This window comes from Opisthocomus hoazin, chromosome 8 (assembly GCF_030867145.1).
Source record: "Opisthocomus hoazin isolate bOpiHoa1 chromosome 8, bOpiHoa1.hap1, whole genome shotgun sequence".
NCBI classification, from domain to species: domain Eukaryota; kingdom Metazoa; phylum Chordata; class Aves; order Opisthocomiformes; family Opisthocomidae; genus Opisthocomus; species Opisthocomus hoazin.
The window spans coordinates 60,049,062-60,066,533 of record NC_134421.1 but is presented as its reverse complement, the minus strand read 5'-3'; the positions used below and the strand labels follow the sequence as shown (position 1 = coordinate 60,066,533).

The 17,472-nt window shown below is 47.8% G+C and overlaps 1 protein-coding gene across 2 annotated transcripts in view; it reads right to left on the bottom strand.

The window, feature by feature from the left end:
• RELN (reelin) overlaps positions 1–17,255 on the bottom strand; it is a 300,342-nt gene extending 283,087 nt beyond the window's left edge. For both annotated transcript variants that reach the window (XM_075429592.1, XM_075429593.1), the window contains exon 1: positions 17,020–17,255. In XM_075429592.1, coding sequence (XP_075285707.1) covers positions 17,020–17,248 — 229 coding nt within the window. In that variant the 5' untranslated portion in view covers positions 17,249–17,255. The remainder of the gene's footprint in view (positions 1–17,019) is intronic.
• Positions 17,256–17,472: the final 217 nt, after the last annotated feature.

Below are 17,472 nucleotides of genomic sequence, written 5' to 3'. Positions count from 1 at the left end.
TCTACTTCAATAGAGCTTTTCTAATTTGAAGATCTCGAAGGATTTTCTGCACTACATTAAAATCCTTGTCATTCCCATTGAGGCCAAATGAAAATATAGAAATAAATCACCTAATATTTAAATGCACTTAGGTCGAGCACAGCATGGAAGTTAAGACCTATAGGTAGAATTTTCCTAATGGCAATAAAAATCTCATTGAAGGCAAAGAAATAACCTGTTTATGGCTGGGATTCTCCCATGTCTCACCATACCTGGCCCTGGACTCATCTCTGCCAGGGCTGGTGCCCAGCAGGGGCTTTGCCCCAGGGCTGGCTTCAGATGAGGGGACAGACAAGCACCCTCAGCCCCCTTCCACCTGTCTTACACCACTGCAGTTTGGCCCTACAGGTCTCCGGAGGGTTTGTGTCATTGTCTTCATCCTATTTCTTCTGGAACTTTATTCCCGCTGGGATCACTACGCCCTTTCTTTGCAGCCGCAGAGGCTGCCCTTTACAGAAAGCTCTTCTTTAATCAGGAGCTGAAAGAAAACTTCAGGTACTAGATCAACCTTCGTCTTAAAAGCTACTGACCTCTGATGCTCACCAGAAGAACTGGTCATGTGTCCAGGACAACAGATTATCTCCATATATGATTAGAAACCTAAAAGCCACTACTGCTCCTAAGGGCTTTGCTGCAAAGGTGGGAGCAGTGGCAGCCCAGTGTTGGGCACCTCTGTCCCCCCGGGGACCCCCGCTGTCCCTCATCCATTCCCATCACAATGGAGGGGGCCTCTCTCCCCATTGCTGTCAACCTCTGCTCAGCCGGGGCAGGCCACACAGCCCAGCAGCCCCCAGGACATCCCAAACATGAACCAACCCCCAGGACAGCCAGGCCCTGATGCCCAACGCCCCGTGGCTGGGATTCACAGGAGATCCTGCAATAGAGTAGTTTTTATTTTCAGTGGGGACATAAAAACTGTTTTCAGTGGCGATCAGTGCCTCGCTCCTACATCCCGCAGTGTCAGTGGGATACAGAAGAGTCTTATCAAGGCATTTCTGAGACTGGGGTGTGTGCAGGGTCCCTCTCTGCATGAGTTCTCCTGGCGTTAATAAATAGCTGACCTCACCTGACTGTCTTCAGTTTCGGTGAAGGCATTAACTCGGGTCTATTCTCTCTGCTGGCTAGCGATTTCTGTCAAGCTTTCCGTTATCTGGCACCTTTGAGACCAGTATCCCTATGTTACATTTGACTGAAGTTAACCAACACATTCAAAAGGCAGGAGGACAGACAGCGTACTCAGAGTGCCTTAGGAAAGAGCCTGAATTTGCTGCAGGGACAAATATATTTATTTTTCAAGCATAATCATGCAGAAAAGGCAACCACACCACAATGATGTGAAGAATATTTATTTTACGTATTGGTCTAAAACATCTTGCTATGCCAATGAAAATAGCACCAGAAGCAATAAATACACACATGGACATTTTAATATTATGGACATTACTATCCAGTGGAGCTAATAATATGAGTAAAGGGAAGTTCAGGTGTCTGAAGGATGGTGGCCCTTGCAGATATATAAAAGCTAGAAAAGCTCATTGTTTTAAAATGTTTTGGAGAACATGGGTTTGAAGAGGTTAAATGGGTAGTGCAAAAAAGCATACAGAGCCCCAGGAAGGGCCAGGTTGTACACAGAGCTTCCAGCCCCAAAGGAGGGACAAGCGAGGCTGTGTCCCCAGCCTGTCCCCTGGGACGGGAGAGGAAGGGCTGCCCTGCCCTCTGGCACCGGCCAGCTCGCTGGGGAGGTAGGGCAGCAAATTCAGAGCATCTCAGCCCAGGCCAGACCTGATCTCCCCTTCCAGAGCAAGTGCTGCCAGCGCCTGGCAGGCGGACACACTGCCCTCGGCCAGACAGGCTCGGGGATGCTGGTACCCCTCCGCATCGCATCCTGAGAAACCAACTGGTGGAAACGCCCGCAGGGGAGCAGGGCTGTGGGTTAAGACCAGCTCTGCCTCGGGACAGACCAGCCACTTCACACCGCAGCCCCCACTGGATTCAATTAAGGGGCTTTTTTCTCTGGGCAGGACATGACCAGGGAGTAACACTTGAGTAGGAAACAAAGAGAAGCCCCGAGGCAGAAGATCGTATAATATTTCCAAGTTAATTTATAATTTTAATGCTTTTACTCTTAACAGGTAAAGTAAGTAAGATGGTGTCGTGATTAAGGGGCAGAATATCTAAATTGAGAGGTGCATAAAAGGAAATCAAGGAGTGCTATCTACCAGGAAGATAACTGGAATAGGATCAAGTCTTCCCCCATCCTCACTATAAATCTTTCACTGAGAAGAACTTCTAGGTTATAAAGAACAAGAATTTCAAAAAAATAAAAATGAAAAAGGAGACATGTTAAACACCACCTAACAAGCTTCTTGACATGAGCACAAAAGTCTTAAATTCAATGTCATAAATTCAATACAATTAAAAGATTCAGCTACTATATCCTTAGAGACAGTACTGTGTAAGTCAAGCACAATATTAAAAGACACTGAAATCTTTAATATGTGTTGAATATTTTAAATTCATAGATCTGATTCACAGAAATATCACAGAGGCATCATCAACCATTTTTTTCCCTTCTGTCACATTTTTTTAAAGATGTGCCACAGTTTCTGCAATTAAAAGATGGCCCAAACATTTACAGAAAACAGATGAGCCAGAAAACTGCCTTTGTGGACACGATTGCACGCAATCATTATGCCTACTCCAATAAACACAGCCTAATATGCCAAGATTACTACCTGCATGTGCTTAGATTACCGCTTTGAAAGAGATGAGATTTAAGGCATCCCACCTACTCCCAGAGGCAGGCAGCATGCAGTGATTATTCCTTACAAGTATTTTCATGGAGAAAATACCTTGTTCAAAAGTACTGAATGTTGTGATACTGCCATATATAAACCTCTCTCCTTTTAGTTTCACATTTAGGGCACATAAGCCTTTATTTTCTGTTTAAATGTACTAATCTTCTTAACCGTATAATCAAGCCCCTAATATATAATATTATCAGTTTATATTTAGAAGGAATAACCGTCATGTTAGCGGTGATGGACATATCTCTCCATTCATCTGACTGAATTACCCTGGATAAACCCCTTTCCCCAATTCATTTCTGCAGAGACAGCAAGCAGCTTTATTTTATTTAAAAGCAAATCATACAGTTGCAAGATATTTATAGTTAATATGTAAAAATCCTGCTTTAAGTTTGAGAAACATTTCTTTCTTCCTCTGCTTCTCACAGGGAGATGTTCCAGTTTGTAGTTCTTTAAATAACACAGGATTTTGCAGGCTACAAATTCATCAAAAGGTATTCCTACAGTGAATAAGTCACAAAAACCTAAATTACGTTTGCATCCTTTCACAGGTTTGTGTTCTTGGAAAGCAAAAAATGAGCCTGAGCTTTCAGATATATTTAAGTAAGTTTATATTTAAGCATATCACAAGGGTCTTATTTTTCTTTAAGCAGAACTGGAAGTTCTCCCAGTAATTCCGAATTCCTGCCCAATATATTATCAGCTATGTACCCCATAAAATGTGCCCCCGCCAATATAAAAGCTAAGTTAGATCTAAGCCACAGAAATGTGATCTTCCTGGGAGATATTAAAGGGGGATTTTCAAGACACCGGACTGTTGGGCTATCTTTTGGCATAGGATAGGAATTGCACTAGGCCTGCCATGACACAGACAGTTAGCATAATAAATAGCTGCTAAATACCCAGGATCCTGAAACATCTATTAAGTTCTTTGCCACCCCACTCGCATATATTTTCTTGTTGCACCTCTTCTGATTCTGAAGAGCACAGTAAATGATTAGCCACCCAACAGGTATAACTATTTATCCCAGCAGCGATCTGATTGCCTGCAACAGAAAACCTCAAGAAGCAACAAAACAGCCGGTATGTAACAAAGGACACCATGGAATATGGTCTTAAGTGTATAACTGAAAGAAATTTATTATTATGCTTTCATTACACCTATACATTTCCAAATTGTTCAAGAGGAATAGAGGAAATGTGATATGTTATTATCATTCATTCCTGGTTTGCCTCAATGGTAAATACCTATACAAGGTACCAGAAAGTAAAACCCAAAACTAAAAAGGCCATCAGATTATGGTCTAGCTAATTACAAAGGCATCAATCTCTCTTTATGGCTGAGAAGTGTTCTTGACATTAAAAAAGCACAAAGAAGATGATTCCCCTCTAATTCAAATTCATTACAAACACTCTGCATGCTAAACATAATAAACACATGTTAAATTCAGCAGAAGAGATGAGAACTGAACTGGCACGCAGCTGGAACGTCATCCAGATCGTTTGACCTGGGCATTTTTTTTCCCACTGATACATCTGTCTAGCAGTTTTGGGGGAGAGCAACTAGATGGAAGCTGTCAATCCAGCTACATTCTCTGAGAAATGAGCTCAGCTCTTTGAAAAAGGAGACAAGAAGGGAAGCACCTGATAAGTTGAAAATCTGACTGCTCCCTCCCTGCTCATCCCTTCTGCCTCACCCTTCTGCAAATGGGCACCAGGGTCAAGCTTGCCCTGACGCAGCATTGCCCCAAGAGCAATGGAAACTGCCATCCAGATGTTTGGCTTGAGGAGTAAACTAGTAAAATTTTCAAGAAGGGAGTAGAGTTAAAGCTTGTCCTGCTGCCCAAAGCTCTTGTCTCCTCACTCATGTTACACAATGCATCGGGGAGCCGTGGGCTTTGCGGGCATTGATCCTCCTTCATGGGGACCACAGTCCTCCTCTGCCCTGGAGCGTTAAAAGCTGGAGCACTCCAAGGTGTCAGACAGAACGTGCAATTTTTGTTTGTTGAGGATATGGCCAGTCTAGAGGTTCGAGCTGCTGTGCTTGCCAGTGTCTGCATGAGTTCTGCACCTCATAAAAAATCTACGTGCTCTAAAGAAAATACATCAATTAGCAAAAAAATATTCCCTGTTTCTGAGTGTTTGCATGTGCAGAATACTTGGTAACTGCAACAAGTTCAGGCTTTGTAAATCCAGAGTGAAAGGTTAATAGTTAAGGTGCAAGTCACGCAGTAGTGTTTCTTAGCAGTTAGTGATGTGCAGTCAGAAGAAATATTGTACTGCAATTAATTTTGCAATGTGTTTTCTCAAACGGAAAATGTTGCAAATAGCAGAAGAATTGGGTCTCTACTGTAATCTTACTAATTGAGAAACAGGTGGGGGGGGGAGTTGGACATTGGGGTTTTGGACAAGGTCCCAAAAGAAGAGTAGCTGGTGTGTAATGCACCACAACCTCTGCTCAAAGACACTCGAGAGTTTAAAAAGACAATTCGTACTAAGAAAGCAGCCAGATGCCATTGCATTGGCTCTCCCTCAGTGATGAATGGCATGAAAGCTCCCTAACATCTGCTACCACTTGATGAAACAAAACTTACATCTCTGAGTGAAAAGGTCCACAGATGCTCACTGGAGTATCGCGGGCTGCCTGAGGCTAGGGAGGGACCGGTGCTGCCAGCGCCGACCAAACCCGCACCTTTTCATCTCCGCTGGCTGAGGCAAATTCTGCAAACATCACAGCCCCGCTGTAACTTCATGATTTTCACTCTGCACTAATGACATGTTGAAGGAAAAGCATGGCAATGAAGAACATAGGAGATTATTTCCTCAAACAAAATAAACCTGCATCTCTGAAAGCTAGCTTCCATGTCTGCTCTGAACAGTTCAGTTGTATTTGAGACAGACAGCCCTGTAAATATTATTCCTTGAAAAGAAGATAATTTTAAAGACATGAAGGCTTATTTGTCCGGTTAAATGAATCCCAATTCTATAGATGCACTACAACAGGTTTGGAAGCAGAAATATGCTTTAACTGCAGACATCCAGAAGGAGCCAAGGGACAGATCTCCTCTGAGCCTTTTTTGCTGAACACTGAATCAGGGAAAAGATTTCTGCTGAGAAAGAAAAGTGAACAATGACTAGACATAAAGGAAAATGTGGTCAACCTATGCATCAGAAGATACATAGCAACCGCAGGTATCGTTATAGAAAACATGAGTTTGTACCTTGGAAATGTCAGTATTGCTACCAACTGCACTTCGGTGCCTGAAAGAGCGAATTGTTATTCTGTAATTTATTTTGGGAACAAATGCGAGGAGAGTGGTGAGGGTTACTTGTCTGAATCAGATCTGTTCAGTGGCCGGAAATTAAATGGTCAACTTGTCAGAAGTAGAATTGTTCAATTTTTGGTTCAGTGACCAAAATGAAAAGAAAAAGAAAGAAAAAGAGATCTGCTTGGGTCAGCATAAAAGGAGAAGTACTGAGGGGTTTAGCACAAAAAAATAAATTAAAATATCAGTTAGGTCAATACAAATATCTTCATTGAACCCAGAAAAATTAGATAAAGAATTTTATTGAAGCAGAGAAAAGTCTCATTTCATTTTCTGGTCCTGCAGCTAACTTTTTTCTTTTTCGCCATGTTTCACAATTAAGATACTTTTACAAAAGAAAAATCAAAACTTTGCTTTGAAAATATCAGTAAGACATTTTAAATGCTTCACTTTCCATCGTTTTCCATTAAAATGTTTACCAAATTCTACTCAAATACTTTACCAGTTTTATCCTTTGCAAAACCAGATTTTAAATGAATTCACTACAAATATGGCAATTCCAGCTGAACCAGTTCTAAAGTCCTGTGTCTCATGCAAGAATACTATCAGCTTGAAGACCTATCTGACGGGGTATCAGTCAGCAGCAAATCAACAACAACAATTGGAAAGCATAAAAATATTTGCCAGAAGTTTTTGGTCGTCACACTAACGAGAATGAGGTTCTGAAGGCTACAATCTTTTTGGGCCAGAGTCAGAAGGATTGCTCTACAAAAACGTTTAACGCTGGGGTTCAGCCCAAGATCCCTTCTTTCAAATGTACTAGGAACTTTTTTTTCAAGTACATTCTAGTTCTTGACGCTATAATTTTGATGTGTGGTATCCCCACAAAGCGCCTCTTTCTTTAAACCAGGATCTTTGCCTTGGTCAGTTGTGCTGTTTTGTTTCTCTCTGCAGTTCTTGGTATCGATAAGCGTTTCTCCCAGTGTTCAGGCGAATGTGTCTAATTCTGGAAGGAGGGTTGTTTTTTTCTAGCACTGCATTTCCCCTGTGAGAAAGGAACACTGGAAGGTTATTATGGCCTGGAAACCACAGCTTGTTTAGCCAGAAAGATAAATATTATCTATATTTCTTTTTCTTTCCTATCTATTGTATTGTCCTGGTGAGCAGTGGAAAAAGTGGAAGGCAAACGGCAGAGACCTTGCCAAGCCCCGTGACGTGATGGATGACTTCTCACATCCCAGGGCCTGACATGAATGAGGCCACAGAGGGTCGTGTTGCTGTTTTCAGACATTAAAAAGGCCAATCACCTACTCATTGCTATCATTTCTAGCACAGGAAGGGCTCCCCCAGTACAGGACCCGCGTGGGCAGGCCCAGCTCTGCCATGAAGTATTCATCTGCAAGAGCAGGGGCAACGTACACAGGAAAACAGTTTTCTGAGTCCTTGCTAGCTCGTTTATGAATATTCTACCAGATGTGGTGAATGGTGTGACCACAAGGCACCTCTCAGCCACAGAGAGAAGAATATACCCAGATTTCCCCAAGACTTCTGGCCAGCGAGTGTTGTGTGCTCTCACACGGACAGACCGGCCACTTTCACCGTCTCCCCATATGTTCCCAGGGAGCACCCTATGTACACTACCCATGGACAACCAACATGCAAACCCCTTCAAACCCAAGCTGTGAAAGGCCAGGAACCGCCTGCGGATGAAGTGCGGCAGGATGGGGAGGGGATAACAGCATTTGCTCCCAGGCGCATGCCCGTGCGTGAAATGGAGCTTGCTTGATGGATTTCCCTCTATGAACTGGGGTTTTGCTTCTTTGCCAATTTTTGATCATCTAACTGCACTCTCAAAAATGACACTGGGGAGATGGAAAGAGGTAAAGGGTGAGGCCTCTTACGCCGTGTGTTTTACACCAGCTGGACCACTCTGCATACAGCCACGTGATGACCAGGAACTGCAGGGCAACAAAAGGACAGGGTGCCAGTGTCTGACCACCCATGGCAGCAAGGAATGATGAGCCAGGCAGCAGGAGACATGTTGCGGTGACCGCAGCCGGGGCTGGGATTGGCAGTCAGACCCTCTTCTTGTCTTTCAGCTCTGTCCGGTCATACCCACTTATTTACAAAACTATCTTTCAAGCAGACATGGGGAGGAATAAATAAGTCTGGCTAATCTGAAACCACCATAGCTGTGCTAAGCGTGATGTAAGTGCCCCCAGGATTTCGTCTCAGTCTGGTTTATAACTCAGTCCCCTCAGCCCTGTGTGTATAGCCCTGCCTCCTGTGGGAAACAAGCAGCTACAATTGCGTGTATGATTCATTCACAGACACCATTCAGGGAAACACCGGCAGATCTTCAGCCCCATCTCTGAAGATTAATCTCCTCACCCTTCAGAAGAAGAGCAAAGGCACTGCCAGTTCACCCCCATGCTTTATCTTGCAAAGCCAAAGAGAGAAACTAGCAACCACACTGCACGTTTGCATGTCCTAAGGCTTCTGCCTCAGGAAGAGACACAGCAATAGGTTTACACACAGCTTCACAAATATTTCCAACACCTAGTGATCCCCCACACCCAGAAGGCTGAGCTTATTAATAAGACTTCTCATCCTTCAAGCCTAAATAAAATTTTACTCTGGGCATCTCAGTCAAATAATCTGAACCGCCCCTGGAGCTGCTCCCTCCTCCAAGCAGGCACAGAGGAGGAGGGACAGGGCTGGAGGTATGCAGGGCCACCATTCACCTGAGGTCCTTCAGCAGGGAGATAGGGATGGGCTGTCCCCCAGGTTGGCACACCACCTCCCTCTTGGGGAGCAGGGCAAGGCATCCCCGTGGGGAGGGTCCGCAGGGAGCACCGGTCCCGCTGCGGGGTCGGATACACCCCGTGGTGTTTGTCACCCCAGGACATGGGAAACCGGGGCAGCACTTGGACATGGCACTGAAGCACTTGCACAGTTCAGCGAGAAACCTGCAGCACACGTAACTTTATGAAGCAGGTCAGTGTAGAAGTCTGAAAGCAGGGGGGTTTTTTTAGACTTGGGGTAGTGTAGGGTAAAGCTTGCACCTGAAGGGAGATGGATTTGTTGCCTGCTGTCACTCAGGGATCTTGCAGGTTGAACTTTAACAGATGCAGGCTGGAAAAGCGCCTTTGATTTCACCCCCCCCCCCCCCCCCGAGGAGACACTTGTGAAACTCTCACAACCGATATTAATATCAAAGTGCCTTAAAGAGGAGCAGCGAACAGCCTCCTCTGCTGTGTTCCCAGGATGAAAAAATATGGCAAGAGAGACCTTTAAAGACTGTGAAAAACAGCCTCCACTTTGCAATAAAAGCCTTTGGGAAAGTGTCTGAACTCCTCACCTGCTCCCCTGCAACTTTCACAGACCACTCGTGTCCAGTCTCCCCAGACACCTCCTGCTTTCTAGACAGGGATGTACACATGAAGGGCATTGCCTACAACAGGTCATGAGGAAACACTACAAGCTTGTGGTCAGGGATGCCGTGGTTGCCCGGGAAGACCAAGAATCCCACCAGGGTGGAGAGAGCGGAGCAGAGGGTCCCAGGAGCCTCGTGGAGATCACTGCTGGCATGCAAAAACCACATACACCAACCAGTGTTCCCAGACAGAAAGCCATACCGGCTGCAGCGGGCCACGGGTGAATAACCACCAACTCCACCAAAGGGAGTCTGGAGTGATGCAGATGATACTGTGGCTGGTGAGACGAAGAACAAGCCCACAGGTGCCTCTGCCTGAAGCTAAGCTGAACCCAGCTGCCCAGCAAAGGCTGTGGTGCCAGGGAGGCATCAGCTGCTCCAGACAGTTGCACAGGAGCCGCTGGCAGGGAGCCTGTGGCCCTGTGCCCGGCCATGGGTTGCCATCTCCAGTCCCAGCTGGGACCTCTCCAGCTGCAGAAGGACAGAATCTGGTCCTGGACTGTGGAATAAACAGGCAGAAAGCCTAACACCCCTCGCAAACCTCAGTTCTCCCTCTCCCTCTCCAAGCAGGACATACACCCCTCTGGCATTGCCTCATTTAAAGCAAATGCTTAGTGAAAGATGTATCAAAAAAACCTCAAAGTCTTAAAATAAAAACCAAAACACCTCTATGACCCTGCTCTTCCCTTTAGGAAAAGATTAAAAACTGTGTTGCCCATGGAAGGCATCTGAGCGCTGTGGGCAACCTGGGAGCGGGTCCCACAGGCATGGACTGGGGCATCTCTGCCTCCATGCCACTGCCCATTGGCACAGCCCAGCCCGCACCACATAAACTGCGTGATACGGGCCATGACTTTCATACTGACCTGAGGGGAGGGGGAATGGAAGAAGACCGCCCGCCTAACACGAAGGCATCGTCTGGCAAACTGGGAAGGTCTTTTCCACAAGCAATCTGTTCTTGGGCTTTGACAGACGTTAAAAGTTGCACTGTCAGAGTTTGCCCTATGTTTATCCCAGAAGCTAGTCACAACTGGAGGGAAAAAAAAAAAGCGGGAATTACACAAATATTCCAGACACACATTTGCACTCTGTGCACCTTTCATGCCCAATGAAAAGGCAGGAAATGTTCACACAAAGAAAGGAAGCATGTTAAAAAGACTGAACCTTTCATCAGAGACTATTGAAATTCTCATAACAAGGGCCGGTATGAAAGGTTGCTTATTCTCAGAGGTAAGACAGTGCCGTTTCCTTCCCTCTCCACGCAGCAAACACTCGTGACAAATCTAAACCACAGCTGTAGGGCACGAGATACACAAAGCAAATAAAGGTTGCATCTGAATCCGTCTCAGTTGTATCACCATGGCTATCATCAGATTGAAAACCATACTTCCACCAGTTCAATAGGCAAATACTGCGATACTGTACCATAATAAAATGCTACTGTATTTCAAAAGCAGTGCCCTTCAAAAATCCAGATCAAGGCAACAATAAGAAAAATCAGAAATGCCACCAGTCTGACAGACTTACCCTGTTCTACCTAACGAACCAACATGGGTTTGGTGGAATAATCAATGCAGGAAACATTGGAGAAAGGTACTGCTTGCCACCACGGCACAGTAACCCACTTATAAATCGTTCACTGATGACCTTGGGTCTTGAAGTACAAGATTTATACCTTGTTTTATATATATCTATTTATATCGAATTACAACATTTAATTACTTTAAAAAAATTATTTCAAAAAAATTATTTCCACTTAAAACCTGTTAGCATGAACAGACTTTAGCAATGAAATCCACAGACAAACTATGCACATCCAAAAATATCTCCTTTAAACACAAGAAAGAAGAAAATATGTACAATACCCCCACTGAAACAGTACTTCTGCGCTCTCCTGCCACTTCTCGGCTGCTTTTCTTTCTTGACTTCAGTTCTATGGGAAAGGTCCGTGCACACACGCCAGCTCTCACACCGAGCTGTGGGCCTCGAACGGTGAACTCACTGAGGCAGAGACCATTTTTTTAATGAGTACAGACAAGCCAAGCGTAGTCTGCCCTGTGCAGACCAGTAATGCCAACAATACCATTTTTGTCCTACAGTCAGACGTCACCTGACAAATGTGGGTCATGCCAGCATGCCATGCTGCCTTTGATTTCTGTGATTTGGGGCAATCAAGTCTTTTAGGCCTTTGTGAACATTCTTCCTTCATTCATCAGTCCCATGCTTCACCATATCTATGGCTGAGCCACCTGCTGACTGCTGATTTGGGCCACGAATTAGAGCGATGGCAGACGAACCCATCAAAATCTAACATCTTCCCTAGCAAAACACAGTTTGTAAGAGGCTGTCAGCTGTGACCTTGCCTACCTTTCTCTTTTAAGGTTGGCATCCTTCCTCTGTTTCTGGTCAAGAGATCTGAAAAGCACAACTTTTTAAAATTTGCAGACACACCACACGAACTCTGGGATCGGACAAGAGCTTCAGAAATACAGACAATCCATTGGCCAACATCAAGGTTTAGAAACCACATTCACTCAAAAACGCACTAACTACGGCTCAGATCGGACAAATTCAAACACACCAGCTAAAGAACAGGCCACAGTATTCAGAAATCAGCCTTGCTCTTGCAAAGTTCAGTTTATGCAAGAAGATCCTGAATACAGCAGAGCACAGTCAGGGTGCACTCTGGGGACTCTTGTGGATGAGGACATTTTTAGTAAATGCTGACCCCAGACGAAATTTTTATGTGTTACCAAACCCTTATGCAGCTGCAAGATATTGCTAGGGACCTCAGAGGAAAGAAGAGACTTGAAGACGAAGGATCTTCCCCTTTCTTAATAACTCCCTCTCCATTGTTACCTATTACCAGCCTCACATCTTTAATTTAAGCATCCCTTAAGAGTTATAGAATAATCCCTGGAGGTAACTGGACTCCCATGAGCAAAAATTTCTATACACGTCTTTAATGTAAAACAAAAAAAGATGGCAGTCTCCATTCTTCCAAAGGTCAGAGGAGGGTGTGACTGGATGAGATGACAGGTTTTGAGGGAATACCCTGCAAAAGACCCAAGAAGCTGACTTGCGTCTCGGGCTGATGCTGGAAAACATGGACCGAAATCTGCTCTTCTGTTACCAATCCACCATCACTCCCATCACCTCCTGCGCACTGCACTTCTACCAGCTCACAAAAAGCTTTCTACACTTCAGCATAACTGGTAGAGAAAGTATCCACAACCGAGTTTCTGCAGCTCAGCCATAATCCTGTTTGTACGTCAAGCAGCATCACTACTTACTTTCCAGTTATTTTCTCTCTTCCTCCCCCTCACTTTGAACTCCATCACCTTCTTATTTTTTTTGTAATCTGAACAATAAGAATCTGCAACGAAACTACCCACCAGATCAAGCAGGTACCAAAATGTAGGCCACCCTAACGAAAACAGATACCAGGTCACGATCTGTAGTTCTTAAATTCAGCAGTTAATAACACATGCAGAATTGGCCAGACTTTAAACAACTTTTTATCAGTGCTGAAAGAGTGCATGACTAGCACTTAAAACAGTTGAAAACTTTTTTTTACAACCTATCAGAACAGCAGTTCCAGACAATATACAGTATATCTAAGAATAGTAACGGTCATTGATGGAAACTGATAACACTTGGGGAGTGAAGGTTAATCCGTTCTGGAAAAAAAAAAAAAGGAACAATGGAGAGTGAAATAGAAACTCAAGTCTCATTAAAGAAAACTATTTTAAGAGCAGAATCATGAGTTTTAGCATCAATCATGGGAAAATAGTTCAAAGTTGTTCCTAAAAGACCTAAATTTGAAACCTTGGGAAAAAGGCACTGTTCTCAGTGACAGCAAAATAATTTTTAAGGTAAAGGTAATCTGTTTGCATTTTTTAACCACTACTCGTCTGACTGTTCATTTTTAGGTTTCCGTGATTAAGGGAAGCGAAGACTCAATGTTCAGTCAAGTTTATGTCCTCTTTTCTTTATGCATTTCCAATGTACCTATCTGCCCCCAAATCACGGTACACACTTTCAGCACTGAAGGAAAGTTGACGTGGATGATCAAAATTGACGACAGATTAAAAATAAACCCAAAAGAACTTGCATTAAAAATTTTGATATGCATACAGTTGTGGGTTTTTTTTCTTGAAGAAATTATATTCTGCTCTGTAGATTGCAGTGGAAAGCCCCAGAGAAAACCAAAACAGGCCCACTGCTATCTGACAGCAGAGCTACGAGCAAGGCACGCGGGCCCGGCCACAGCTCTCCAGGGAACGACCACTGCTCGGCTAGAAGGAAGCTGGGCAGGTGCCTGCATCAAACCCCTGCACACTTTGTCGGTTTGCATTTGAGCAAGTGCCTAAGTGCTTTGCCAGCTCAAGGACTTAATTAAATTTGAAATAAGCTAATTCAATGAATAAAAGTCTGCCAAAGGTAATAAAATTGTTTACCAAATTATCAAGTCAGTCCTGTATATAAAAGAGCGTATTTATATGCAGCGTAGGTCTGCTCCTATTCAATCAGTGAATGCATTTTTAAATATTTACTGATTGCAGGAATAGGGCCAAATCTGGAGTGTTTTTAAGGGTTAGGGGAGAAGTGCTAAATCCCAAAGTATCTAATTTAACTATGCAAAGTAGGGAATATTATTGCCTTCATTTTACTTACGAAATTCAGAGGCACAGGGAAATAAAGTGCTGGATCCATTGTGCCAAAGAAGCCACCTGCGGAAGCTCCTCTGCCCGCCCGGTTCCCAGGCACATGTCTTCTGCCCCAGACACCGTTCCTCTCCCGGGGTGCGGGCAGCGGAAGGGACAGTTGGGCAAACGGACGACAGCCAGTGTCACAGCTCCACCGGCTGCAACGTATCTAAACAAATTAACAGAAAGTTGCTGGCTGTTTTTTTTTTTAATCTGAATTTGTCCTCATCCAGCCCTCAGTGTATGCTTTCACCCAATTCACTCCTCGTTGAACTCGGTGCTCCTGGGCGCAGCTGTCACCTGTCCCTGCTGAACGAACGGGCAGTCAGCGTAAAGCGGGGCCTCGCGAAGAGTTGGAGCAGTGTATTTTAATTCGCTGTCTGGGCGGGTGAATGTGCATTGTATGTACGCAAATCTCCCTTTGTCTTGTGCTTCTCAAAACCTCACCTCTGTGTCCCCACAAGACCGCCTTTGAAGTTTGATTTTGAAATGATAAATGCCCAACCGGTGCAGCCCAATGTTTTCCAGTAACGTTAAACGGCGCTCTGCAAAAGCCCAGATTGCTTCATACTACTTCTTCAGATTGTGTACTTTGGTTTTGTTTTTTTCTTGTGCTATATTTAACGCTGATAATCATTACAGTTAAAAATATTCAGATGAGAGATTTCAAAATACCTAACAGAGTGAGCGTGCTCCGCTCGCGGATGTGTCTGCGCGCTGCGCGTGGCAAACCGGCGGTGCCTCCTGCCCTGTCTTGGCACAAGTAGGAGTCCCACCAAGGCACAAAACCGAGAGAAGCCACCACTGCCGGTCCGCGGCCAGAGCGGAGCCGGCCCGCACCGGGCTGCGCCGACCCCCGCTGCGGTGCCAGCGCGTCCGTCCCGCGGCTGAGCCGGCGGGCTCTGCGGGGGGCTCTGCTCTGCGCCCACCCGCGCCGTGCTCCGAGCGCGCCGGGTTCGCGCGTCCCTGCTCAGCGCCGCGGGGGGTCCCGCAGCCGCCCCCGCCCGCGCGGGGCCGCGCCGGGGGCGCGCAGGGCAGGGCCGGGAGCGCGCAGCCGGGGCGCGGGGCAGCTGCGGCCCCGCGGAACCCCCTCGCCCCCCCCCCCCCCCCCCCGTGGAAGCGGGTGGGCAGCCGGGTGCGTTCAGGGGTTTGCTCTGCCAGGCGAGGAACGGCGGCGGAAAATCCACCCCCGGCGCCCCGGGACGGCTGGCTTCTCTGCGGGATGGTGCTGCGTGATTCAGACACCGATTTCAGAGGGCGACAGGCAGCAGCGAGTTCCCGGAGAAACACGCACATCCTGGAGGGGCCGGGGCAGCCCGGCAGCGCTGCCCGCAGTCTTTCATCCCGCAGCCCTGCCCGCCATCCTGCCCACGGTCCTTCATCCCGCAGTCCACCCCTCCATCCTGCCCGCAGCTCTGTCCGCGGTCCATCCCGCAGCCCTGCCCGCTGTCCTTTACGCATTCCATCCCGCGGTCCATCCCGCCGTCCTGCCCGCAGCCCTGCCCGCGGTCCATCCCGCAGCCCTGCCCGCAGCCCTGCCCTCCAGACCAGCAACGGGGCTGACGCACCGGCCGCGGGCTGGAAAACCCGGCAGCAGCGAGGAAAGGGGGCGATTTCTGTAATTTACGTGTCCGAGCCATATTTTTTAAAAATCCAGCATTTAAAATTGTGCAAGATGGGTGTTCCAGCTCCTTTTTCCATCCCCCCTCCTCCCGTACATTTGTAGTTCAGCAGATTGAATGCAATTTAACTGATCTGAGTGTGTATTATGGGGTGGAAGATATGCGGCTCTAAGGAAAAAAATTAATCTGGTGAATCCATATAATTTACATACGTAGTTTGTTAAAGAGGACATCAATATTTCAAAAACAAAAGTTTCCTGTGAATTTGGTAAAACTATATCGTTAAAGTTGATAAGCAGACAAAAACTTCAGGATCCCTTAGATCTCGTGAAAATGAGTATTTAGGGTGCTTAGTTTTTTCTGTCTTTACAATTAAAAATTCAGTCAGGATACTCACATGACTCAACGCTTCTGTGATTTACCTAAAACTTCCCTTCTGAGCCGGAATATACCGGAGGCTGAAGTTCAGCTCCATCTTCAGCCGGGGACCGTTACGCGGTCCCTTTCTCTGAGAGAGGCGTTTGAAATAAATGTTTGTTTTTAATTCTCCTGCCCTTTGACTGCTTACTGCACAACTAGCTGCCGTTGCGTCGCGCTGCCGACCCCCCGAGCCGGCACACGGAGGGGCGAGAGAACGCCCCTTCCCGCCGCCTTCCGCGGCACCGAAAAACCTGTCCCAGCCTGTCGCGGAGAGAAAGTTTCCCGGAGAGCGGACGGGCGGCCAGACCGCCGGACCGCGCAGCTGCGGGGCCGCAGCGGGGGTTCCCCGCAGCCCCCCGCAGCTCCCCCGGCAGCGCGCCGGCCTGCGGGGCTGCCCCGCGCCTCACGGAGGCAGGGACCCGCGCGGGCCGCTCTGCCCCCTCCCTCGGGTTCCCCCCGGCCCGGGGGTTACACAGAGCGGGTGGGTCGCTGTCTGCGGGAGCACCTCCCGCCCTCAGAGCCACCCGCGCGTGCGCGTCCCCCCCATTCCCAGGGGGGAGCAACGGGACGCGTGCGGGTGAGGTCCTGGGCTGGGCCCCGGGCCGGTGGCGGGGGATTCCCCCCGCACCCGGGGCAGCCGAAGGGAGCCCCGAGGAGCCCCTCGCCGGGGCCGCGCCTTTCCCCGTCCAGGCTCCCCCCCGCCCCGGGTCCCGCACCTACCGTGGTACTCCTGCCCGGGCACGTAGGCGGCGGGGCTGCCCGCGATGTGGAGCGCGATGAGCACCTCTCCCTGCTCGCCGTCCCCCTCCAGCTCGCCGTGGTGGGTGCAGAGGAAGAAGAAGGGCGAGAAGCGGGCGCGGGGGGGTCCCGCCCGGCCGACCGCCAGCAGTGCAGCCAGGGCGGCCAGCAGGCAGGGCCAGCCCCCGGGGACGCCCCGCCGCCGCTCCATGCTGCTGAGGCCGGCGCCGATGGGGCATCCAGGGCACGGCGGGGGCCGCCGCGCCGCTCCGCTCCGCTTCGCTCCGCCGCGCTCGGGACGGGGCCGGGCGGGACGGGGCCGGGCGCTGCCCCCCGCCGCGGCCCGCGGGTGTGCGGGAGGAGGGGGGGGGGAGGCGGGCGCGGGGCGCGGAGCGCGGCGCGGGCAGGGGCGGCCCCTCCGCTCCCGCCGAAGGC